We start from the raw sequence: 26,788 nt of genomic DNA on the forward strand, positions 1-26,788 counted from the left end.
TTTCATAGGTTTAGGTTTCTCCAAAAGGTCTGGGATTGAGCACAGAAGTTGAACAAGCTAGAAAAATACCAGTAAAATATTTGAACTGCAATGTCCTGAAAGAAAAATAGTGAAAAATCAGAGACCAACAGCAATAAAAAAACCTGTCACTTGGTGGCAAATATAAACTCCGAAACAATGGTTGCATCAGGGTTTTAATTCTCTTACGTTCAAAATGAAGTGTTTTCATGATGTTGTTATGCTAGATTGGAAAGATAATTGTTAAGAATTCATTTAATAGCTTTTAGTAAGATCACGGCAAATTTTAAAAAAAGTATGATCATCTGTGATAATACAGAAATGGTGAAAGCTTCGAGCTTGGTAGTTAGGTATGTTATTCTTACAGACTTTGCTTCCTTTCTAAGAACCTTTCTACCTAGCCTGTAGAATTGTTGTCACTTGGGCATGCATAAGTTTTACCTGCTTTTGGCTAATGTCAGTGTTTTGCATGGTTTTGTATTTAAGAAAATTAGAGAACTGATCCTGCTGAAAGTTAACCTAATAATTCCTATTTCAGTTTCTCCCCATGAAAAAGAAACTTTAGTGTTCTCGATCAAAAATATTTTAGAGCTGTTAATATGAGTTGTGTTGGTGGGCATTCTTGCACAAAGGATTAGAAACTGTTTTAAATTCTTTAAAACTATCTTAACTGATGCAACTACAAAGAATTACAGTTCTGAATCTTAATAGAATTGGCAGTGGTGTTTTGCAGTTATGTTTTTGGTATTGTGATAGAGTGGTAGTAAGCTCTGATTCAGAACTGAGTTCAGGTCAGTTGTTTGGACGAAAGAAATGTGCATTGAGAGTGATTGGAGGCATGTGTATTTCCTCAGAAATTAAGACTAGTTATGAAGATATATTGAGATAGCCCAGGTTAAAAGATTCGTCTTTCAGGGAAATATTTACATTTTTATTAACTCAGAAGACAGTTTTTCTTGGGTACTATTTCTACATGACTGTTTCATGCTTGTGTAATGTGTTACAGTCTGTGTTTACTGTAGTATCACAGTACCTGATTTTCTTAGCACAAGTAGAAAAAAGTAGTAACCTGGTTCTGGCTCTTCATAATAGAATTTTTGTTTCTTTTCAGAGCAAACTTGATGATTACCAGGAACGAATGAACAAGGGAGAACGTCTGAATCAAGATCAACTGGTAAAAAGAAAAAAAAAATACTAACCAGATCTCTGTTAAATTGTTTTGTGATTTTTGTGGGAAAGGAAGGGATGAATTTCACTTCCCTTTCCCCTTGTTAAAAGCTATTTTTTTCTGAGCTCTGACTTGGCCTCAGTTTTTTATTGCCTAGAACATTTTGATTTTTCTGTTATTGAAAAACTGAGAGAATAGGTAGAGGAGTGTGTTATAATGCCTTATGCTTGTTGAGGTTAGGTTGTGAATAAGGTGTGGTAAAAATTGGCATATGTTATGACCTAGGACGGTTGAAAGAACTAATTGATACCTTTGAGGTTCTCTGGACATCATCTTTTTCTTCACAGAAAATGTGCCCAGAGAGAACTTAAGGAGCTTAGTCACTTGGTGGTAGCTCATAAATACTGTGCAGTGTAGTTAAGAGCTGTAACTTAGACCAAAGGCTCTGAAAATAAGCTACATCCGTGTGTATATCGCAGCTATTGGTGCAGCAGATGGGATGCTCTAGATAAACTGGACTTGGTGGATGTACGCTGCTTCTCTCCTTGTTGGGGCTGGTTCTTAAAGTAGGTTATTGTAGAGCTTGAGTCAACAGCATTTTTCCAGTTGTAGTAAATATAAAGCAAGCATCAAATTAAATTCAGTTGTATGATGCAAATATGCGTATTGATACTTAAAAAGATTACCAGATGCTCACTAATCAGCAGTGTTTTGTTGATGATTTTTAACATTGAAAAAAGTGAAGGGGAAAAAAATGTACCCTGCAACCATTGCAGCTGTTCACAATTAAAAGAATTAGCTGCTTCTCTTGGTCCATGTGATCTTTTTCATCTGTCTAGGCTTCAGTTTGGTTCTTCTGTGCCAGCTGAAAACTGAAATACCACTGATCTGTGTATTTTTATTTTTTAATGGCATATTGTGGAAACAAACCACAATAAGTTTTCTGTTTGATGAGCAGGGAAGATAACTGAAGTTTCATATTGAAGAGGGAAGCTCATGATTGAGTTTTATAAAGACCACAGCCTGACTGCCACATTTCATAAAGATAAAATATTTCTGGTTGGAGAAGTGCTGAAAGTATTTATTATTTTCACTTCTGTTTTCTGCTTCTTCAAATTGGCTAAGAATGGATAATTTTATAAATCACCTAATGTATATATGTAAGTTTTTTAGCTGTATTGCAAGTGGAAGTACTTAAAAAAAAAAAAAAAAGGCAAATGCAGTTCATGTTCCTTGCTTTTTAAAGAAAGTAGGATCTTCCCTTTTCTTTGGCTCGGTTGTTCTTACCAAGAACATATCCGTTATTAATTTTATCACAGCAGGAGTGTAAATGTCTTAGCCATTTTTTTTTTTCTTCCCCTGATTTGATTCTCTGTAATTTCTTAGTACCACAAAGTGGGTTAAGGAGTTTGGATTGCTTTGGTGCAAATCAGAATATTTTATTTAAGAAAATAGCAAATAATAAGATTTCTGGAAAAGGTAACATTATGCTCTGTATAGTTTTTTGAGTTTGGCTATGATTCAAGATAACAATGTGTTAATTCTCAAACCTTTATCTCTTGAGCAATTTTGAGTTACCAGGTTACTCTTCTCTCCGACTCTCTTGGCATACCAGTTAGTTTTTGATAGAAACTGGCTAAAGCCAGACATTAAACTAATGTCATGTATGTGAGCATATATATGCATATGCTTTAGCGTATTTATGTAAGAAGCTAAAGGCCCTAAAGAAATACACAATTCTCTTTGATATTTTGGCCATTGAAAATAAAAATGTGACTTAATATTGTTGCAGTCCCATTCAGCAATGCTGTGTCTCACTTAGGAACTAAAAATGTGGGAATTTGTTGGAATGTCTTTTGTTCTATTTGTGATGGTTCACTTTCATGTTTTATTGTTTTTTTAATTTTTTTTAAGGATGCTGTGTCAAAATACCAGGAAGTGACGAATAATCTGGAATTTGCTAAAGAACTGCAGAGGAGCTTTATGGCTCTGAGCCAAGATGTAAGTAAAGAGCAAACAGTGCGGTGTGGGCTATCCAAGCGCTTGGGCGTTAAACTCTCTTTCGCTGATACTAGATGCAGCAGTTGCCTCTATTTACAGAGATTAAATGATCATAATTTCTTCTATGTTTGGCTGTTTTCTTTTACTGTATTTACTAGTTTGTGTCATGCTTTCTGCAGGCTGTTCCTAAGATTTTTCTGGTGGACTACATAAATGTATGGGAACAAAAATAATGTAATTTTCTGACAAAATATAACAGTGTGATCACAAAACATGCCTGATGTGCAATATTATATACAGACATTTATTGCCAATAGCAACATTTTCTTAAAAGAAATTGATTTCACAGGCCTGCTTCTCTCTTTGGCAAGTGGCTGAGGGTTTTAATTTCTTTATATTACCATAGGGTATAAAGTCTCAGCAACTGAAAGCATTGAGGCTCCTTTTTCAAGATTCTTGCAATTTGTAATTGCAAATACAGTCTGAAACTACAGTATGAGACAAGTTTAATACTATTTTTGTAAAGGAGAAATTAACTGAATACTGGTAAAACAGGTAATCTTTTGGGTTGGTGTTTTATCAAGGATGTAAAATAGCAGTGTAATCAAGAACAAGTTCTAAAACTAGTAGACAATTCCAGTTGTATGAACAGCTTTGTTTTATTTCTTGTGCCAAGAGCTGCAAACTAAAAGATGTACTTTAGACCTCTGCAGTATCATTGCAAGGAAGAATTAATTCCGAGGCAAGCTAAAAGCGTAACCCATCCTGCAGGACTGGAAGGTTCTAAATGCAGTAATACAGTTAGAGTTAATGAGTTACAGGAAGAGCAGCAACATTGGTAGAATTCATTGTGAAGTTGATGTTAGTGCAGCAGACTGGTTTAACAAGCGCATTTAGTTTGTGAACAGACTATGTGATAATTTGAAGGGCATCAGCATCCTCACATTATAAACTGCTGTCTACATTTGATGTGGTTGTATGTTTGTAGGCCTCTAAGCCAAGCTGTTTCTTTGCTTTTCTTGCATCAGGGTTCCATGTATGTTTATGGAATGCTAGTAATGAAGAACTTACTTCTTCAGACAAGTTTGTCCTGAAATATTTCCCTGGTCAGCTGACTACTAAAAGAAGCGAGTGGATCCAGGAGTAATAAATTGGTGCTCTGCTTTCAGTTTTGGTTGCAATTTTTCCTGATTGGAGTTAGCTCTCGTACAGTTGATTTTAAGATATGTGTTTGATTTTTAAAAAAGAAGTTTAGATGAGTCAGAGGGAGAAAGTTACTGTCACAACTTACATTTTTTTGAAAGAGATTAAAGTTTTGTAGAGTTACAAAGTGAGCAAGCTGAATTTTGGATTCTAGATGCCTGGGTTAATAGTAAGAATGGAAGAAACATCCTGTAGGTTCAGACTAGTGATGCATTTAGACCAGTATTATGACAGCACTTGTAGAAGGTACTATGCAGAGTACAAGGCTGATGATTATGTGTCATCCATTCCCTTCCAGCATCAGTGATCCTCAAACTGAGAATGTTAGAGAGTAGATGCATTCCTGTTCCCTTTAGTGTCCAAGAACTTGTTTAAATCCTTTTTGAACTTGCTGATACTATCTCCCCAGCCTTCCATGGCAAAACATTCCATGAGTTCCCTCCCATGGTGTGTAAGAAACAAGAGTACTTTTGTTTAAGCTGATATCCTAGTAGTTTCAATGAATGCCCCTTACTGTCCTGGGATACAGTGAATAACCACTCTGTTCATGTTATCTACTGGCCTTTGTGGCCTTTATGAAAAGTCTGGATCACCCTTACTCCTCCGAATTGAAGAACCGGAGGCTTAGGCTCTGCTCTAACACAACTGCTCTGTCCCCTTCATCAGTTGAGTTGCCCTTCTCAGTACCTTTTCTAATTGCTTTAAGTCCTCCTTAAGTTATGGAAGCCAGAAGTTGTAAATAGCCACAATGTTTGTTTAAAAGGTACTTAATTTTGTACATTTTTGCCACTTTCATCTAGATCAAAATCACTTGAGTGTTTACAGAATAATTCATAAAGGAAGCAGATAGTAGCAAGCTGCACTTGTTTCAAATAACACATTCATGTCTAAAGCTTTATACATGGTAACTGCAGTTACTTGACTGAACTGCTTGTAAGTCACACAGAGAAGTAGAGACTTGAAGTAAGAATATGATGAAGATATCCAAGGTTTGTGGCATTGATTTTAAAGTTATTCTTTAAATTTCACCTTATTTGGCTGTACTGTTAGAATGATACGTGGCAGTTCCACACCAACATCCACCTCTACTTATTGATAAAAGACATTTCAAATCTTTTTTTTTTTTTTTTTCCCGAGTTCACTACAAAATCCAAGTTTAAGCAATTTAAGATTTCTTTTCATTTTAAACAGATCCAGAAAACAATAAAAAAGACAGCTCGCAGAGAGCAGCTGATGCGAGAAGAAGCTGAGCAGAAACGTTTAAAGACTGTACTAGAGCTACAGTTTATTTTGGACAAGTTGGGTGATGATGAAGTGCGCAATGACTTGAAACAAGGATCAAATGGAGTACCGGTGCTGACAGAGGAGGAACTGACAGTGTTGGATGAGTTTTACAAGCTAGTTTATCCTGAACGAGACATGAACATGAGGTAGACATACTGTGAAGTACTTTTCTTTTATAATTGTCAGTCAGTTAATGATGTGTTTGTGCTGTGGCAATTTAAAGACTTGGTAAGAAATTAACTGTTATTAATTATTTTTTTTAAGATTGAATGAGCAGTATGAGCAAGCATCTGTTCACCTGTTGGACTTACTGGAAGGGAAGGAAAAACCAGTTTGTGGAACAACCTGTAAGTATAGCCTCTGCATTAAGAGATGGTGCACTGAATTTATGCTTGAACTAAAATACAAAGTCTGAAGTAAGAGAACGTTGGCAGTTAATTATCTTTGCAAGTTATTTGAGTAGCTACTTTTTTTTCAGACCTGAGCTGGACTGTAACAGAATAACTTACTGAAGTGTGAACTTACTGTGTAGTGTTTTGTTTTTTCTTTTTTTGAAACTGATGCAGCATTACTTGGTATTTAAGCTTAGTCTGTACCTGCTATTTCAGCAGTATTCTGTTGATGCTTAGTAGCAATTCTTTGTCGTCTGGAAACATGTGTGTGAACAAGGAGTTTTGTCAATAATGAGACCTAATACAGAAACTGGCATGGCCTTATCTAGTGCGATGTTCACTCCCCCTTGTTTCCTGCAAAAAGCGTTCTGGTTTTGCCCTATTTCGATTGATTAACTCTGTAAATAAGGGTGTGATCATGCAGATTACTGCTTTCTTGCAGAAACGTGAGTTTTCACAAATACATAGCTTCTAATGTTAGACCTTAAGAAAACGGCTCTGCTAGGCAGTTGTCTGTATCACGGGGAATTTTTGAAATCTCTTAATTTGAAATCAATAGGAAAGTTATAGGGAAGATAGTATTTTTTTGTAGGTAAAATGGCTAACAACTTTCCTCCTTTTTAAAAAAAAAAATCAATTATCCTTATTAGAGTAGTATTGAGCTGTTGAAAGTTTTTTGTGTTCTATTCATAGGAGGTGAAATGATAGTATTGCAGTTGTTACCTAACATGCTTTATTAAGGTGTGATACACAGGAGATTGTAAGATACTGTGGCCTTAAGGGTGATAAGATTTTCCTTGTTTGTGGCAGAAATTCAAATTGTTTATATTGTTGAAATGAAATTTTGTGAGGAGATACCAGGCTAGTATTTTTTTTAATTAGTATTTATTCTGCAAGAACTCAATTCTGAAATGGTTGTGATGTTAGATCTTCGTAAGAGCCCAAAGATATGTACTACATACTTTTTTGAAGAGGAGGAGGAAGGAGAAGGCATGGGAATAGTTTTTCAGGAGAGAGTTGATGTGTGCTCTGTGGAGATTAGTCATTCTCTTACTGGATGAAGTTGGGCTGGGTATTGTGTCCGTATCTCCAGGTGAGCTTTCAGCGATGTCATTGGCAGTCATTGCTGGTTTGCTTTGTTTTATAATAGGGATGGATGTTAATGTGTTTCTGTGCTCTGCTCTGTGTGTTGATTCATACCGTGATTATCACCTGCCAGACGTGCATTGTAAATCTTCCAATTTGGAGTCTGTTTTGGTTTTTTTTGGCCTAGACAGTCAGTAATGCTGCCTTGCCAATATGACTGATTTGTTTTGGGTTAAGATGCCATGGGATTCATCTGAGACACTGAATGCAAGCTTGTGCTTGTTTCGCTTACAAGGCTGTTCTGAGCCACTTCACCTCAGGGGAAGAACCTTCTTGAAGGTGATACCTGTGTAAATTAATTTGTACTGACAGTTGTTTTTTAAGAAATGGATTTTCAGTAACGTTTTTTTTTAATTTGAAATTACAAATAAATCAGTTACAGTTGAAACTTAAGTGAGCTTCTAAAACTTTCCAAACTGAAACCTAAGCAAACAGATTTTTGAAACAGCAGGAATAGAAATATGATAATTAAATTAATAAACTTTACCTCAATTTGAAGTGTTTCACAAATCTTCTGAAGAGTACTATATACTCCTAAGATTCTCCTTGCCCTTCAGATTTTTCTGAATGGAAGTGGATTATTTGATATATTTAATATGATCTATCAAGATAGAAGAAATTCTGTAACGGTAGTGTCTGTAGACTAGTTTGGGGCAGCAACATCTTTCCAGCAAGAGTACTAAAATTCATGTAGGGTCTTTGAGAAGGAAAGAAAAGATGATTAGGGTTGAGTTACTGTTAATCTTTAACTTCTTGCATTTTCCTAGATAAAGCACTGAAGGAGATTGTTGAGCGTATTCTTCAAACTAGTTACTTTGATAGCACCCATAACCATCAGAACGGATTATGTGAGGAAGAAGAAGCAGCACCCGCACCTGCAGTAGAAGACACTGTAGCAGAAGCTGGTAAGAACACAAAGTTGCCTTATGACCAGCATATTTGTTTGTGTTGTACTGTCTTGTCTCTGTGGATACATCAGAATGATTAAATTGCAAATGCGGTTTTTAGTGCAAAAACCACCTGTTTCTGAGTTCTTCTGAGTACTAGTGTACTAGTGTTTTGAATAGAAATGTCATTTCTTGATAGTCAGGTATACATCTGGCCAGTCAACATATACAGGGGCAGTCAGCCACTCATTCAGCCTTGCTCTGAGCGGTGAGGGAAGAAAAGCAGAGCTGTATTCCAGGGGTTCTGTAAGGCTGACTCTTGCCAGCTATTACTTTGGAGGGACTTGTAATCTTTTTTTTTTTAAAATGATCACATTGTAAATGTCTTCCGTCACATGCAGGGAAAGGTTTACTGTTTCAACTGTGAAGCATCAGCTGAATGAAGGAACAAAGTCACTTCATAGTACTTGGTTTTGAATTCATATTTCAGTATTTGTCTGTCCAATATGTCACTTGCTGAAATGGGAATCCAGGATAACAATAAATTACTTGGAAGCAGGTTTATGCAAATGAAAATTATTGCCTACATCTCTTTCCTATTTTGTTCTGTAGAACTTCTCATGATCTATAAACAGAATTTTACTGATCCGTAGTATTAAAATGATCAGAGATTAAAGTTCTGGTTGCCTGAGGCTTTTTCAGTTTTTCAGTGGTTCCCACCAGTTTAATCCTTTGTTGGAAGGGCAGAATTCTTGAAGCAAGGAGTATGCTTACAGACTTAAGAAACTTGAGAATATGGTACCAAACTTTAAGAAAAAATTCATGACCATTTTTTCCCTTTGAATATGTTGTGGAGAAAATAGAAATTTGGCTTACCTGAACATAAGTCTTCATATCAAGAATTTAATGTTGGGGTTTTTTTCTTTTTAATTCAAAACTGAGGGTCTTTGCTCTTGCTAATTCTCTGTTAATGTCCTGACATACTTGTGCCTAAAAATGAAGAAAACAGAATTCTTCTTCAGCTTGTTACGTTAGATTTGTTTCTGAACCAGGTAGATACTTAACTGTACAAGTCAACAATATTAAGGCTCTATTTTCAGATCTAACCAAAATCCCATCCTCTTGATGATGTGTAACAAGACAACTCCTTCCTTAAAGTATAGCAAGCTTCAAATCCTAGGTATTAATGTCACTCAGGAGTGAACGTGTGTCTGTTCATTCTTATACCTAGCTGTACTTCCTGCATACTAGTAGTCCAGAACACTTATTAAACTAATTCTTTTTTGCTAAATGACTACTGCAGAAATGTATCAGATTCTTCAAAATTCCCCTTTTATTGGGGGAGATTTTTTTCATTTAACTCTGTTTTCTAGGTCTGTTAAGTGTAGGGTTTTTTCCACATAAATGGTTTATTTTTCTTACAGAACCTGATCCAGCGGAAGAATTTACTGAACCAACCGAAGTTGAATCAACTGAGGTATTATTCACTGGAAAGATTGTCATTTTGTATAGCTTTAATGCCACTTACTTTTACTTTCATACCCTTTCTTATTTTTATTTTAGTATGTAAACAGACAATTCATGGCAGAGACTCAGTTCAGCAGTAGTGAGAAGGAACAGGTAGATGAGTGGACAGTTGAAACGGTTGAGGTAAGATCTTATGTACTGCAGGTAAAATTGCAATCCCTGTTTCTGCTGATGCACAATTCCTGATAGGTTTTAGTATTGCACCCCTTCCCTATACATATATATAAAATACATATATTTAAGTAGGCTTGGACTCACTGCTCATTCTTCAATTACATATTTAGCTCAGGTATACCTAAAATAAAAACTACGCCATCTGGCCAAGTTTGCAGATGGGACTTAAAAAGTTTTAGGCTTGAAAAGACTTTTTTTGAAGCCTTTTTTTTTTTTTTTTTTTTTTAAGAGAACTTTGCTGCAAATGTAGAACTTAAGTTTATCTACACAGACAGCATGGCACAGTTGTGTGTTTCATTGAGGAGTTCTATGGAGAGGGAGCTGAAAATTGGTATCTCAACTAATATCTACTCCAGATTGCATATGCGCATAATTTGATGTTAAAATATGCTTGTGTGTACATTTCTGCTTTCAAGAACTATAATTCTTCAAGTATTTAACTTACCACTACTTTGCAGTTAAGTAATTGTTTACTTGTGATGTTTGTGGTCCATTGTTTTAGACTCTTTTCCTTGGTGTCTTCAGGCTCTTAAATGTAGGACTGGAGTAAGTGCTCATCATCTTCAAGTGGTGAAAAAGAGAGCAGCCTTTTTGACCTGATTAGAAAATCTGCCCAATTTTACATTCGGTCTGGCTGAAATTTATATCAGGGTGTTGAAGACCACTAAGATATTTAATAATACTTAGGATAGGTGTGAGACTTCTAGAACTAACTAGATAACTTTGCCATGTATGTGAATGACTTTGGTAGTATCTTCTCATAGTATTACATTCCCTTACTTAAAAACCCCTAAAATATAATTGCTATTGAATGTGATTTTAGCAATCTCTTTAAAATCAAAGAAACCCTCCAAAAGCACACATTAAAGTCATACTTGATTGGGGTATTCTTACAAGACACAGTATTTTAAAATTAATGTTTAATTGGCTTCATTCGATCTTGAATTATACCTACTTTACATCTGTGTTTCTACCAAGTGTCCAGAGTATCTTAGAGGTTCAGTTCTCTGTACTTCTTAATATAAGTAGTATCTATGAAGACATGAGAGTATAGGCAGTGTCCTTATGATTGAAGCCTTTTGTACTTCCCTCTGCTTTTAAACTGTAAGGCCGTGTATTGCACAGTTGAAAACTCAGACACTTCTTCATGGGAATAATAATAATGTGTGGTAGCTGTGTTAGTATGGTAAAAGAATTCAGGTCATAATTTTGTATCAGCTTGACTTCAGAAACTCCATTTTTATTAGTCAGCTAAATTGGGATTATATCAGCTTTGTTTTCATAGAAAAATATAACACAAAGAATATATACTTCAGTTGTCTTTTCTGTCCCAATTTCCTGGACTATGTACAAATGAACAATTTAGAAAGATTTAGAGTTGAAGAGGGCTTATTCATAACTAAGAACCTTATTTTCTCAGATTTAACACAAAAAGGGGGAATTGAGAATAACTATCTTTGAAATGACTCTTGCTGTTCTTACTGACACCAAAATCCCATTTCTCATAGGAATGCACCCAAATTGTTACTAGGGAAGATGATGGTAGACATTGTACAGACCCTTTGTTCTCATCAGCTCAAGGTAGTCGTGGCATTAGTGTAGTAAGTGCTGTGAATGATAGCTGTTAGCTTTGGAAGCTGATAGTATTCTCAAAGAGACCATTTACACAGAAGATTTCCATACTTGTTTATAAAGAGGAAGGCTATCACAAATTCGTCTCTTTCAGTAACTCTCAAGTAGATATGATACATGCAAGATTCCTGTGATATGGTATGTTTGTAGTTTGAGAAGTGGTGGTGTCTCACAATGACATTTCTGTATGGGCCCTCCATAAGTTTTAAACTAAAGAATTTGTTTGTGAATTTTCAGTGTATTTGCATTTGTATTATATGATATTTTAATTTTGGTGAAGATATTCTTTATTGGTAATAGTAGTGGGTTTGTTTGTGGGGGTTTTTGCTGTTGTTGTTTTTTGGGGGGGTGGGGCTGTTTTTTTGTTGTTTTTGTTCTATTTTTGTTTTAACTGCTTCCTTTTTAATAAGTATCTTAATCTGCTTGTATACAGAGTTCTTTGTGTCTTAGATTATGTAACTCTGGCTGGCTGGATGTGGGCATATTTTGTGTGGAGTTGGAAACTGTTTCATGACTGCCAGAATACCACTTCATTCTGGTTGGTTTGTCATCTCATTAAACTTCTGTTTTTACCTCTCCTTCTTTCCTGTTCCTTTGACCCCTGGCCTTTTACACCCTGTCATTCTCCTCTGATTGTGACTGGGCAGCTCTGCTTACTGAGGAGGTCAAGGGGCAGGGTGTCAGGAGTCAGGGTGTCAGAAGGTGAGCATGCTATTTGATGAGTCAAATACGATTCTGCAGAGAGAATTTTCCAGAAAGGAAAGTTTCACCTTCCTGCTGTGCCCCCAAGAGGAATGGAGATGTGTGGTCGGGTAATAATTTGCTTTTTGAATAATGATCCTTATAATTGTAGTTTCTCCACCTTTTTCATGCAGCAGACTGTTAGAAAGCTGTTAACTTTAGAACTACATCCTGTCCATTGGCAACTTAATATGCAAAACTTGAAATTTTTTTAATAGTTTCATCCTACTATGATGGTAATAGGTCAAAGTTACCTGGTAGTGATGATAAGAGCAAAGGAATAGGTCCTAAAGAGTTCCTTTTGACATTAAGTAAAAAAGGTTTGAAAAAGACAGTGTAAGATACTAAACATCATCTGTAGTTTGTACTGTATTATTTGTGAAAAAGGAAAATGATTGATAAAATTTTTTACTTGTTCTGTGTTCTTGATTATTCCATCAACTTGTTTTTTTCTTGAAGATGTACTGAATTGTTATGAATGAGTTGGACTTCATAAGTTGAGTGATACTACTCAAATAATTGGGAACATTTTTGGTAATAATTAAGTAGGAAATGAGTAGCTGCTGGTTTTACTTCTCGAGTTTCACCTAGTCATCTGGCTTGCTTTTTTTCTTTACTTCCGTTTTAAAACTTTTTAATGTGCAAGAGATCCACATATGTGCTCTAAATAAAATTTTCAGAACAAAAAAAGTCCACTCACAGGGCTTAATTTTTAATTTGGAAACAGTTCATAATTTTAAGTGTGGGGACTGTGTAATACAGCAGAGCAGTTGTGCTTGTTTTCCAGTGTGGACAGCCTTAGGGTGTACTTCCATGGGAACTGTCAAATTACTTCTCTTTAGATGGCTAATAGTGGAGATTTGGAACTGAAGGGAATCTTGAATAGCAGTGTAGGTTGTGGTTGATTTAGTTTTGCTTAGAGATTTTGTCAATTTTAATTTTTTTTTTTTTAATTTTATTTTCCATTACAAACAACTAGGTCAAGGAAAGAGTCACTGGGGTTTGTGAGGCAATTGCATGTGCAGAATGTGACATTCAAACAGTGTTTGTAAATCTGAGCAAGGAGTAGACATATTGGAGGATTCTCTAGGTTTCTTTGAGAAATTTAAAAAATTTACAGGCTTTGAGGGTGGATAATGGGAGTTCAAAGTTCAGACCTGTGATTATAGAACTGGTCTAAAATAGGACTGTGTTGTCACTTGTCATGGCTACTGTACAAAAAGCTGTCTTCCACAGTTCTAATAAGAAACCAGATATTTTACGTAAATATTTTGAACTTTGTTGCATATATGCTAATTTATATCCTGTTCAATTGTAAGTCTAATGTGTACCTGTTTATCTGGAAGGTTATTAATAATTGAAAGCTTATGGGAATAGACAAGCGATAGACAAGTTATTGACAATGATCATCTTTTTAAAGGACAGTTGACATGAATGCAAGTTGAAAACGGCAATTCTGTATTATGGGAGTTGCCTAAAGAGCAAAACTGGTTAGACATATGTAAGTGCTACTTTGTGCAGCTCAGCTGTCTTTGAAACTCTCTGTTTTCAGGCCATTTGATGATAGATATTCATAGATGCTCATGTTCATCTTTCCTGTTTGCTTTGCTGTCCTTGATAAGGTGTTATTGGAAAGCATGTTGCTGTTCGTCATACCTTTGTTTCTGTGCGCCATACTGGAATACGTCCAGTAAATCAGAGCTTTCTTGCCCACTATGAGTTGTGCTTCTGCTTCTGGGCTTTTCAGCGGTGCTGTCTTGCACTCTTTCCACCACGCAATGTTGCCTGCTGCTTTCTGAGACTGTAAATCAGCTAGCTAGGATAACAGTTGTAAACTTGGGTCTAGATGTGGCTATGAAAATACAACATTTTTGAAGTCTTGAGAAAGACCCAAAAACTGACTCTACTTACATTTACCAAAAAGGTATGAGAAAATATATTTCTGAAACTTACTCTTTCTTGACTTTCCTTAAATTTCCAAATGTTGATAGATTGCTGTCTCAAATTCTGCTCTAAAAAAATCCCCATGATGTTTAACAATTTTTTTGTTTGCACTCTTCTTAATGGGGAATAGAGTAGATGGAAAGAAAATAGAGCACAGTCTGAACTTTCTAATCCTGCAAAATGCTCAGATCAGTAGCTGGTCACCAGTATTGGCATAACTGTAGGAGGATGTAGTATTTTTCTTCAATAATAATTATGTCCATAATGAATTAGGCAATAGCCATACATTTCAAGAACTACTGAGTCACTTCTGTGCAGTGTTATCTTAAGGTGATATTTCGGTTGGTTGCTTGTTTCTTGTTAGGTTGTAAATTCACTGCAGCAACAGACACAAGCTACATCTCCTCCAGTTCCTGAACCTCACACGCTCACTACTGTGGCTCAAGCAGATCCTCTTGTTAGAAGACAGCGAGTACAGGACCTTATGGCACAGATGCAGGGCCCATATAACTTCATGCAGGTATGATGAACCCACCCTTACTGTGAAGCTAAACTCAAAGAAACAAAATACCACTTTCTGGCTTTTAGTTACAATTTAAGGAGTCTGCTGTAATTTATTTGAAAACTACAGTGGTCTTTCAAACTCTACAGTGCTGTATGACAAGATTTTATCCAAAGCCTGCAAACTTGTATTTCCATCAAAGTATAATTAGAATGTTACTTAGCTTTTTGGTCCTTGTTTGTGCTAAATTTACAGGTAAGTCAGAAAATTGTGCATCATTGGGTTCCGTAGAGTATTCTGCTTAAGTGAGACTGGCTGTAAAATAGCCCTTCTATAAGCTAGTTCTAAATTTTTTGTTACGAATATCTTCCACAGCACATGAAGAGAATACTTTTTGGGTTGCTTCTTGAAGGTTCTCTTTTAACCTCTAAAGTTAGAACAACTGAAAAGCATTGGGAGATAAGGGAATACATTAGAAAAAGCCTTGCCTCCTCCTTTACAAAGAAAGAGTAGACACCTTGGTAACAAAAGAGGCCTACACTTCTTATGTTCCCTTTTTTGTTTCTTCCTACAAAGTGCTAATTTCAGAGAAAGAATAGAGAATAGTTCACTGCCTATTCTATCTTGCTATTAAAATGTCCCTCTAGTTACCTTTTTGTCAGATAAGCTCAAATTTGTGTACATGAACTGAATTTTTATTGTGTTAAATACATGTTTGGAATTTTTATTATCTTAATTGATTTTCTGGTTTTACCATACCTTTAATTATGTCGCTGTGGACTAAGCTTCCTTTATTGTGACCTGGTCACCTATGTATTCTGAATGGTAATATTTTTAAAATACAGTAAATCGGATTTGATTTTATTTTTTTTTAATGTTTTTTCCCAGGACTCTATGCTGGAGTTTGAGAACCAAACACTTGATCCTGCCATAGTATCTGCACAGCCTATGAATCCAGCACAGAATCTGGACATGCCACAAATGGTTTGCCCTCCAGGTTTGTAATGGTAAATCCTAAACATAAATATTGGGGAAGCCTGCAAATCATCTATTAGAAATGCTTCAGTTACTGCTGCATAGTAAAAGGGTCATCACAATTAATAATACAGTACTGCTAAAGTGTGTTCTTCTCAGAAATGTGGTTGTACTTTTGAGGCATACTATTTGTAGACTTCCAATTCTCACTTGCTTCTAGGTTTTGCTTGGAAATGTGGAACATAAATGAACAAAACATAGTTTTGCTTAGTCTTTTGGAAATTGTTGGTTTATTTTGGACAACTGGAAAAAATGTACTTTGCATGGAAATGGTAATTGGTATTTTGAGTATAGCTTTACCATGCCAAAGGGGTAGTCATGTTTATGATGATCAGCTCTCACCTGAATTTGATAAGATGGTAACGCTATTCTGTAAAAGGTTTGATTGTACAATGTAATAAGTGAGATTATTTTACTTCAGTTCATGCTGAGTCAAGACTTGCCCAGCCTAATCAAGTTCCTGTGCAACCAGAAGCTACACAGGTAAAATGTTTAGCAAATTGTATTTTGGATTTTAAATTGATTTCAGGATTGATTGATTTTATAATAGGATTTAATTCCTAACTATATGAGAAGCTCAAAGAAAAAAACAAATTCCCCAAATCAAAACTTCAGCTATCTCCACTGTCCCTTCAGCATTGTCACTTATAATCGCTACTATATACAGTTTTTATGCTATGCAGACATTGTATATTTTCTGTAATGGAATCTTACCAGGCATTATCCTGCTTGGAAAACTGTTGCCTTCAAGGTTGAAGTAGGAGTTTATTAAGGAAACTGCATTTCTAATTAGAGGCCCCTTAAACTGAAGGGCACAAGCACGGAAGCAGTTGCAGTTTGTGCTGCTCATTCTAACAGCCCAGTGTGGACTTCTCAGCAGTTAGCGGCTCTTTCAATCTGTGGAGCTTATCTTGGTCTTCAAATTTGGTGTGTGGATGTAATTTTCATTCCATGAATTGACTTCCACGTGCCTGTGTGTTAGGTTGCTACCACTTAAAATCTGTATTCCATGTGACAGTGAATAGTGTTTTTTTATGATTGAAAGGAAAGACACTGGAATGCTGCTCTGTGTAGTCCTACTCTAACAGTTTAACTTGAGGTTTCTTTGTGCATTCTGTTCAAGATGGACAATCTTTGCCTAGTAGTGTTCTCTTCCATGTTAAGCCATGTGTAGTAATATTTTTAAATTCAATTGAAGCAAGTTGTCCTTTATTTGCTTATTTGGGACAGAAATGCCAAAACCAAAATAGCTTGGGTAAAGGTTAGTCTGTATCTGTTCAAGTGGGCATCAGACCACAAATAGATTTAATGGACTAACTCTATAGTTTGTGTTCCCTTTTTTCACTTGTTCTGCTAAGGATTAGTCCCAGATGCTTGCTTGGATAGTATTTTAATGCTAGAGTTGTAGAGCAGTCAGAATGATTTTGAATGCTGTTTTTGGTTGAGATTTCCCAAAATTTCTGTTTTAAGTAGGATCTCTTAAACTTGCTTCTGCAGTGTATAAATGATGTATTCACCTTTTCATTGAGATGTGTCAGTTACTGAATTGTCTAGTCATTAAAGAACTTCCTGATACTGTATCAAGCATGTGTGGCACCTCTGAAGGACTCTACTGGTCTCAAGTAATGAATCTGATCCCTGTAGGTATTTGAAAACCAAAAGAAAAATCTGGGTAGATTGTGTATCTCAGAGTAATAGTAGCATAAATTGCTTGCTTTGTCTTGCCCAGATTAGATCTGCAAGTTTGAAGTCACTCATTTGTATAGAAACAGGAACGTGGGGTGGTTTTTCTTGAATTTCCTCTATATATACCTGCTGAAGTGCTAGTACTCTCAGCAGTTTTGTAGGTGTAGAATCATTTTGGCCGAGAGTTCTTGCTCTACTAGCTTTTATTTTACTGTTAAATTATGTCTGATATACTCCAGTGGATTTTTTTCTTATTTTCCTCAACCAGTGCCAGTGATTTCTCTTGGGGATCTTGCAAGCAGTAACTAAACTTATATCTATCCTTTTGAATGTTCAACGAGATGATGTGAACACACCCATCAGTCGCTATCAGTTGCCTCTTAAAGTTTCCAGTAGCCTTAAATGCAGAGTTCTCTGCTTTGCTGGCTAGAGTTTTCACTGGACTCTGTGTAGGGGAGCAGAGGCTGTAAAGTGGGCAAATTCAGTCTGTTGGAAACTTAGCGCTTCTCCATTTCTTGTATGAGTTTGGAGTTCTGTCATTTAAACTTCCATCTATTCCTCCCTCACTCCATCTGTCTTTTCCCAGCTTTATTGTTGTGGTAGTTGGGGTTGTGTAAGGAAATGAAGAGACGGATGTTCTTCAGTAAAAGCAAATACATGTCCAGCTGATTGGGAAATATCCACAGAATACAGTCTGGCAGGGTGTGGGTGGTGTGACATGTTAGAATTATACATCAAGATGAGGTGGTCAAACATCTGCTTGTTAAAAAGAACTTAATTTTTGATGATTGTACAGATTTGCTGGAATGCATACTTTTATGAGAGACCACCATTCATTCCAGAGTTCTCTGATACTTTTTATAAAACTGTGTGTGAGCATCAGCTGACTTTTGAGGGCTTTGGGGTTTATTTTGTCAGGTTCCTTTGGTTTCTTCTACAAGTGAGGGATATACAGCCTCCCAACCCATGTATCAGCCTTCTCACACAACAGAACAACGGCCACAGAAAGAATCGATTGACCAGATTCAGGCAAGTCAGACTTCACAGGGGTGGGAAGAAGTCTGGTTGCAGGTGTGATCAAATGTTAGTCTGTGTTTCTTTGTAAGTAAAGTTTTGTGATTTTAGTTACCTATTGATAGGGCTGCTTCAGTTCTGCTTAATTTCAAAAGTTTGAGCCTGTCTGTGGCCAGTAAATCCTTTATGGTAAGACTTTTAATTTACAATATTGTTTAGTTAGAAATGACATACCAGCATCAGCATATGAGCATTAGTGGTGTTGGTGTAGGAAATGAGAATAATTTTTTTTTTTAACAACAGTTACCCCAGAAACCTGTTCATTTCCCCCTCTAGTTTTTTCTAGTTGTGTTTCAAGTTAACAAGGCAGAAGACTGCTAGGTTTTTCCTCTCCCATTATGCTGTTGTGAATGAGGCTGTTCAGCTGAAGTAGAAAATACTTGTTAAGGTGAACCTGAGGCATTGTTACTTTTTTTTAAGCGAAGTTTTTAAGTTAAATTTTTGGTGTTATTCACAAGCTGCTAAAATGTTTGTTTTAATTACTAGGCTTCAATGTCACTGAATGCAGACCAGACCCCATCATCATCATCACTTCCCACTGCATCCCAGCCGCAGGTGTTCCAGGCTGGATCTAGCAAGCCTTTGCATAGCAGCGGAATCAATGTTAATGCAGCTCCATTCCAATCCATGCAAACAGTAAGTAGTAAATTAATAGTGAATCCCTTTATTTTGTTAGTCATTCCTTTTGTTGTTACACAAACACTGGAATCAGTCCTGTAATTACATAAAATAGTCTTTGGTTATCCATGCTTCTCAGACTTGCATACTTCTTTGCATGATGCAATGAAGAGCTGTAAAAAACTAATTGGACCAGAGAGCTATTTTTCTATTATTACAGGTATTCAACATGAATGCGCCTGTTCCTCCTGTTAATGAGCCAGAAACCCTTAAGCAGCAAAATCAGTACCAGGCCAGTTACAACCAGAGTTTCTCCAATCAGCCTCACCAAGTAGAACAATCAGATCTTCAGCAAGAACAACTCCAGACAGGTAAACTTATTTCAGCAAAAACTAAAACCACGGTAGCATCTGTAGAGCAGATGATCAGGCTGAAGTCCTGGGTAGTGTAGCAAAGCTTGTCACACATTCTCAGATGTTTCACTCTTGTGAAGGTTTCCTGTGAACCATACTGGTTTTTGTTATTCTGTCTTGTTTGACTATCCAAGAGGGGGTGACATTCAGTATATATATCTCCAACTGTTAAAAGAATTATGCCTCTTGATTCAGTTTTTTATGGGTTTTAAGAAAACATGAACAGGATTAGGGATTATTCTAAAGATGAAAGCAATATAGTGGAGTACTTGCTCTGCTGATGTTAAGGTTGGATTATTCTTAAATTTGCTTTAAAAAAAAGGTTATGCTATTTGAGATGATATTTTAAAACAGAAATAGCTAGAATTGAGAGCAAATATTGGACTGCTCACAGATGATGTAAGCTTCACAAAGGTCTAGAATCTTGCTAAAATCAGTTAGATGTGGTTTGAATATAGCAGGCAAAATGCTTTCCAAGTTAGCAACTTCAAAAAAACAAATGAACAGTAAAATAGTCAGGATAAAGCTATTTGTCTCCCAGCACCCTCCTCGCCTTCCACTGAGATAAAATTTACAGATGCAGAGAGGGATTTTGAGTGAAGGACACAGGACAGAGATGACATGGGTGAAGTGCTAACAACTACTGCATGTGGAGTAAGGAAAAAGAGCCTGATCTTTTTTCTTTATAACTGATTATGATCTTGAAATTTGTCTTCCTTACAAGTTAGGATACTGGGTGAGTGGATGAGACGAGGGTGAACCAAGTTTTCCGTGTTTATCTTATATGGTTTTTGAGCTATACACAGCACAAGGCAGAAAGACAGACTGAGGAATGCAAGTTGGGGAGAAGGGAGGATCTGTACAAAAGTTCCATAGCACTCTGGCTGAGTGAAGTAGACACAAAGTTGTGCTCCTGCATACGAGAGGGACTTGCCACTTACGAATTTTCTTTGGGATCTTGCTTCAGCATTTGGTATCAGCCTGGCTGTTACAGTTGTTTTGATCTTACAGACAGAATTCCATCTTTTATTACTATTACTGAGCCTATAACACATACATGTCTTGTGGAAAGAATCCCCCAGTCTGTACAGTCAAACGTCAGCTCTGTTAAAATGTTCCCATCGCTCTCACTGTAGTCAGCACAGCTACACCTCACAGAGCTTAGTTCGTGAAGGCAGTGGCTCTCTGTCAGTTCAGAGGGGAGGAAGTTGCAGAAGTAGGTTACCTTTTTTTTTTTTTTCTCTAGAGTGTGTGTTGCTGATTTTTAAAGGGTTTCAAATAGCACAGGAAAACTGTGCTTGCGTTAGGAATACTTGTTGCTGAGCTTACCCTAGAGACTTCTTGACACTAACTTAAAGCAACTCTCTACCATTTCTGGGTTGTTTTAATATTGTGGGATAGCTGACTAGTGAACTTGATACTTAATTCTGCAGATTATTTTTCTTTGAATGGGTGAGTGTTTATTGATTCATTCAGTGATACTTCAAAGCTCTGAATGTTGAGTTTGAAGAGAGGATATGTGGGTATATAAATAAATGCAGACTTTTATACTTCATTTTTTTTCCCCCATTTCCAATATAGTGGTTGGTACTTACCATGGTTCCCCAGACCAGACTCATCAAGTGGCAGGTAACCACCAGCAACCTCCCCAGCAGAATACTGGATTTCCACGTAACAGTCAGCCTTATTATAACAGTCGAGGAGTCTCTCGTGGTGGATCACGTGGGGCTCGTGGCTTAATGAACGGTTACAGGGGACCGGCAAATGGATTTAGAGGTAAACAGCTTTATTAAACTCTCTCATTTGACGACTTCTTTCTGGAAGCACACCATCAAGATACCAAGTGTTAAACTGACCTACTGTTGTTTTCATACTGTAGTAGTATCTCTAAGATATTTAAACTTGTACTAAAAATTTCATTTGCTTTAGCTAACTTCAGCAACTTAAATTTTTAGTCATTTGGTTTGGCTTTCTACTAGAGTCTAAATAAAGAAGCATTTTTTTAGTGCTAGTTTGATTAAGCATCTCCTGCAAGTATAAGCAAACATGGAAATATCCAACAGAATTTCACTATCACCAAGTGAGGAATTCAGATACCAATATTTCAAAAGTGTTTTTTATTTCCAGTTATGGTAGAAGCAGTATATTTTATAGTTCCGTGTTTCATCATATTGAGGATAGTCTGGATAATGTAGAAATACAAGAACAAAAAAGTCTAAAAGTCATTACTCTGAGGAAATTAACAGGAGTGGAGGAATCATACTGTAGTTCTGGGATAAAAGAACTTTCATGCTTCTTGGAGATTATTATATGTGGCTGTTGATGTCACAAAGATTTGTATGTTAGAATGGGAGAGGTGGTTTCCTTGGCAGGTGTTCTGGTAGTAGACTTATGGATGCAGTACTGTCTGGTTTTGCCGTGTTCTCTTACTCTCATGTAGTTGGAAGGCAGAGGAGAAACCTGTATAATAAAGATAGAACTGATTGTAGTAGGGAATGAGTGGTCACTGTCTCTCTGCTTAAAATTGATCTAGATTCCAAGTGTTAGACCCTTGAGACTGAAACCATCCTTGGGCATGGTTCCCAGCACTCAGAAGAGTCTGGACTCAGGAGCAGCTTCTTGCTTGAGTTGAGTTGGCTGTTGTGGCCTTGCAGGTCACAGCTGTTACATTTGGATCCCAGTATTGTATTTAGCTCTGGATTGAATGTTACATAAATCAAACCTCAAATTACTAGAGACCTGCGTTGAATTGTTATCTCTTCCCAGTTCTTACTAGGTCTTGTTTTTTGTAATACTGTTAGCACTGATGTTGCAAACATTTGCTTGACTTGCAGGTAAACAGTACTTACTAAAGGGTTCCTCAGGTTTAGGTAAAATGCTGTTCCTGCGTTTCTTCATACGGTAGCATAAAGTAATAGGTTATGATTTCAAAGTGACAGACTTGTGCCCTGTTCCTTAGGAGGATATGATGGCTACCGTCCTTCCTTTTCCAACACTCCAAACAGTGGTTACACGCAGCCCCAGTTTAATGCTCCTCGCGATTATTCAAACTACCAGCGGGTAAGACACCATTATGTTCTGACAGTCTAGTAGTGTAGAAGAAAGTAGCTGTCAATGAAAGCACTTTATTAGTGAAAACTTTTCTGAGGACTTCAATGAAGACAGAAATTTTGGGTGCTAAACAGATGTTTAGAAATGGCAGAATATTTATATGGCTGTTTATAATTGGGAAACACGTTCTGTCTGCTCTCTGAAGGAGTTAGTCGAGTAACTAGAACAAGGTTGGGTGAATTATAAAAAACTCTTAGATACAATTGCTTTCACAGCTTTGTGGAAAAGAAACTTAAAGAATCCATCGAAGTTAACATTTTCAACTTGTTTGAAATTGCCTGTCTTCTGCAATGTTGATACGTTACTCTGAAATTTGTGCAGAATTTTGTTGTTCTGAAGGAAGCGTGCTCAGTTTGCTAAAAGCTTATAACGACTGGAAAATGTCTAATTGCATGGCCCTCAACAAGTATTTATAAGCAAATGAGATGACAGATTTTGATCCTGCCATTAGAACGTTGCTTCGTTTATTGACCGAGTCCTTCAGCAAATTCATGTTTGACCTCTGTGTAGCTTGAAAAATTGGAACAGTAACGATAGCTACTTACATTTCTTTTCTATATTGAACAACTTATCCTGTAACTGAAGAGAGAATTTATATTTGTATGTTCATTATTCCTGCCAGATACCAGTAGGAATATGAATTTATTTTTCTAAAACTAAATGAATAAAATACTTTATGTTGAAATCATGGATGTTAGTCAGTGCATATTGTTTTAAAAGTTCCTTATTTTATTGGTAATTAATAGCTTCCTGAAATATAACAAAATGCCCGGGTTTTATGTTGTAATTTTTGAAATTTCTTTGCTTCAGGATGGATATCAACAGAATTTCAAACGTGGCTCTGGACAAAGTGGACCTCGGGGAGCTCCTAGAGGTAATTCTTGAGTAGTGAATAATTGATTTGGGCTGAACGGAAGTTTTCAATCCAACTTCTGGGGTTTTGGATTTAAAAAGCAACGTCACTGCTTATTCAGCAGGTCACAATTGAAGAATAAGCTTACTTTCCTCTGACTTCATAGTTGATCTTGCTTTTGAACAGGGGTTGGACTTGGACCTCTTGAGGTCCGTTCTGACTTGAATTCCACTGTGTTACTTTGAATTTGCGGTGGAAGTTTAGTTGGCTGTTGAATGAGGAATTATTTGAAAAGGAGTTCAAACAACAGCTGCTTTTGAGCTTTAAATGTAGCAGCACTACTTAGTTGCCTTTTATTAATGAAAGCCTTAGGAAAGTGATACCTTTTTTTTTTTTTGTGAGGCTTATCATGACTTAAGATCTGCTTACTTGGTGCATTAGTAGTTGGCAAGTAAGAGTTGCTCATAAAGCAGATGCAGGGCCTGAGCTGACTGTCAGCCTTCAAAATTGTATGTTACTGTGTTGCACTAAAAGATGTTCTCCTGCATCTGTTGTGGAGCTCTCTTTTGATCTAAGGATACAAAATTTCACTCCATTCTCATCTGTTCCTTGATCCTATAGAATTGTTGCTTTTGATTTAGAGATGTCTTGTCCTGTAGCTTTAGAAGAGTGTTTAGCAGGTGTTCATCTGAGACAGCAAAACAGAAGACCCCACTTACATAATTTAGTTGAACTTCTAAATTTTATTGTCAACACAATTTCCACAGTTTGGGGTTTTTTTAGTAGATTTTTGGTGATGTCTTGTGTCCCAATACAGAAGTTTTCATGAGAATCTTGAGTTATACTGAGTCAGCTATCAGTGAGGACAGCTCAAGGCTGTACATTGCACTGTCTGTAAAAGTGCAGTTCTGTGTGGTAGTTTGGTTTCGAAGAGTTCTGTCCCTGACTGTCTTGGTACTGAAAGCCCTATAGTGTGGAACTGTAGCTTGAAGTTCAACATTGTATTATGCTATGGTGAAGCTTGAGAGCCTATTTGAGAAAGCAGAACTATAATGAAGGAAAGTTTTGAGCTTTGTTGTCAAGGATGTGCAGGCAAACATGAGAGGAATTCCCCAAGTGACATACAATTCTCATAGAGTGTGAGCTACAGGCAGTCTCTTTCTGAAGGAAGGAAGAAAATGTATGTTAAAATATGGTTAGTTAGCTCACAGTACTTCTATTTAAAATACAGTAGCCAATTATTGCCTTACATTACTGCAGAACTTTACTTGAAGAGATTACAACTTTGTAGTTCTGGAGAAAAAAGTATTGGGATAAAGCTGAAAAGTGTAAAGACAGATTACTGTTTTGACTTGAAGGAGCTTTTAGAACCATATATAGTCTAGACATACACCTGGGTATTACCCAGTTTAGACCAGAGTTTTTAGGAATATTTTTTAAATAACCTGTTTTCATGCATAACTCAAGAGCCTTTTTATATGTTTTCTAGGTCGTGGAGGGCCTCCAAGACCAAACAGAGGGATGCCTCAAATGAATGCTCAGCAAGTGAATTAAACGAATTCACAGGATTACATTAAACGCCAAAAACACACTGGCCGGTGTACTATACATGTTACCAGAAGAGTTATTATCTATTTGTTCTCCCTTACAGGAAGTTTGTTGTAAAGGGACTATTTTCATTACCATAATGACAGGACTACAGTTGCCAGCTTTATATTACCTGGATATTGAAAGGAACGAAACAACGTTTACTCTGCATGTTCTGTCCTAAGCATCATCTTGAGCCTTGCACATGAGATTCAGATTCTTCACCCTTGCTAAGAATAAAGCAAAAAAGGCAATTTTCAGGGTGATCCGGTCTCCATGGTTAACTGAAGTGGCAGGAAAAAGCAAAGACTCACTTCTGACATTTAAAAGCAATGTAACAAATTTTGTTAAAACCTGCAAATTCGTAAAGATTTACTGCAGTGGCAGTTGACAAAACTTAATGTTCCCATTAAAGGATGGAAAAGGTCAAGTGTGGCTTGGTAGAGAAACTGCATTTCAGCTTTTTCTAACTAAATTGAAGCACTGAACAGTTAAAGATGGGTAGTGATACATATTTCCCTAAATAGACAAATAGGTTTATAGCCAGTTTTTGACAAAGAAGCAGCACCCTTAGCTGCAGCACTCCTCATCACGAGGGCCCCGTTTACTGTGGCTAAGGATTTAAGATCGCTTGCATAACTGCTAATGTAATTGTGTAATTTTTTTTTTTATTATTATTAAAAAAGCTTTGATTTGGCACTTGAACAAAATTTTGCAACAAATGTGAGATATAATCTGGATGGCCACTGTATATTTGATGTGAAGTATTTAGGTATCTCTTTGAAACACTTAAGTTTCTTTGATAGCAATGACTTTTGTAAGGATTGGTATTCTCTATCATTCCTTATGACTTGCACATTGTCTGTCACTAATACTTGACCTTGCTGTATTATCGCCTAAATAACTGATGCCGGTACTGATGGAAATCTCTAATGGATAATCATAACACTTTTGGTCACATGTCCTTTTGTCTTTCCTGCAGCCTTGAAGGTTTTAAGAAATCTCAAATGCCCGCTGCTGCTGCCCTTTTAATTGCTATCTTTTGAAAAGCACCAGTATGTGTTTGAATTGATTTCCCCTTTTAAGGGAAATGACAGCCAGCAGTTACAGTTCTAATGGTATAAGCAAGACAAATAAAACATGTTTATAAAAATTGTATCCTGGAACACTGGTTTTCAACGACTGAACCAAATTTCATGTGATGGGGTGATATTTCATAAGGTTTTGTTGAGTGTTTTTTTTTTTTTTTTTTTTCCCTGATAGATTCCCTTTTTCCTGAACAGATGTAAATCCTCCTGTTTTTTCTGGTTTTATTCTGATAGCCGTGACGTCTGGGAAACTTTTCTTTTTATGGACTTACCTTTACATCAAGGCAGCAATGTATAAAAGAAATGGCATAAGACTAGGAGGTGGAAAATACCAAGTCTTATTCAAGTTTTACTGCATACTTGTGGTATAATCTTTGGAAAATCACTTGTGCCTACCTTTTGCGCACATGCACTCTCTCTGCAGTGGGGAGAATTTATTGATAGCTGCCTCCATAGAGGTGTTGGTAGTTCTGTTGCATTCTATAGCACGTGCAAGAAGAAAAGTGCTATATATGTTAAGTATTGCTTATCAAATAATTCCTACCTGTGGAAAGGTGAAATTAAGGAACAGCTACATGTTGTTTAACTGTTACGTACAAAACTGAAGGTTGTTTTCACTCACAGGGTCATTTCTACTTTGTATCACAACTGAACTTTCCGAACTTGTAGTCAGATATTTTTACTTCATTGTGAAATAATCTGAA

General features: G+C 36.5%; 1 protein-coding gene across 2 annotated transcripts in view; it reads left to right on the forward strand.

The window, feature by feature from the left end:
* The window catches only part of CAPRIN1 (cell cycle associated protein 1), a 35,049-nt gene extending 8,897 nt beyond the window's left edge, over positions 1-26,152 (forward strand). The window contains exons 3-19 of one of the 2 annotated variants that reach the window (XM_042784503.1): positions 1,130-1,192; positions 3,101-3,187; positions 5,582-5,820; positions 5,939-6,021; positions 7,980-8,117; positions 9,524-9,576; positions 9,663-9,749; positions 14,482-14,637; positions 15,508-15,616; positions 16,076-16,137; positions 18,259-18,369; positions 18,901-19,050; positions 19,253-19,403; positions 21,027-21,221; positions 22,405-22,505; positions 23,367-23,430; positions 24,899-26,152. In XM_042784503.1, coding sequence (XP_042640437.1) covers positions 1,130-1,192; positions 3,101-3,187; positions 5,582-5,820; positions 5,939-6,021; positions 7,980-8,117; positions 9,524-9,576; positions 9,663-9,749; positions 14,482-14,637; positions 15,508-15,616; positions 16,076-16,137; positions 18,259-18,369; positions 18,901-19,050; positions 19,253-19,403; positions 21,027-21,221; positions 22,405-22,505; positions 23,367-23,430; positions 24,899-24,963 — 1,914 coding nt within the window. In that variant the 3' untranslated portion in view covers positions 24,964-26,152. The remainder of the gene's footprint in view (positions 1-1,129; positions 1,193-3,100; positions 3,188-5,581; positions 5,821-5,938; positions 6,022-7,979; positions 8,118-9,523; positions 9,577-9,662; positions 9,750-14,481; positions 14,638-15,507; positions 15,617-16,075; positions 16,138-18,258; positions 18,370-18,900; positions 19,051-19,252; positions 19,404-21,026; positions 21,222-22,404; positions 22,506-23,366; positions 23,431-24,898) is intronic. The other variant, XM_042784504.1, reaches the window with a different exon arrangement.
* Positions 26,153-26,788: the final 636 nt, after the last annotated feature.

The sequence above is a fragment of the Tyto alba genome, unplaced genomic scaffold (assembly GCF_018691265.1).
Source record: "Tyto alba isolate M040663 unplaced genomic scaffold, T.alba_DEE_v4.0 Super-Scaffold_8, whole genome shotgun sequence".
In the NCBI taxonomy this organism is placed as follows: Eukaryota; Metazoa; Chordata; class Aves; order Strigiformes; family Tytonidae; genus Tyto; species Tyto alba.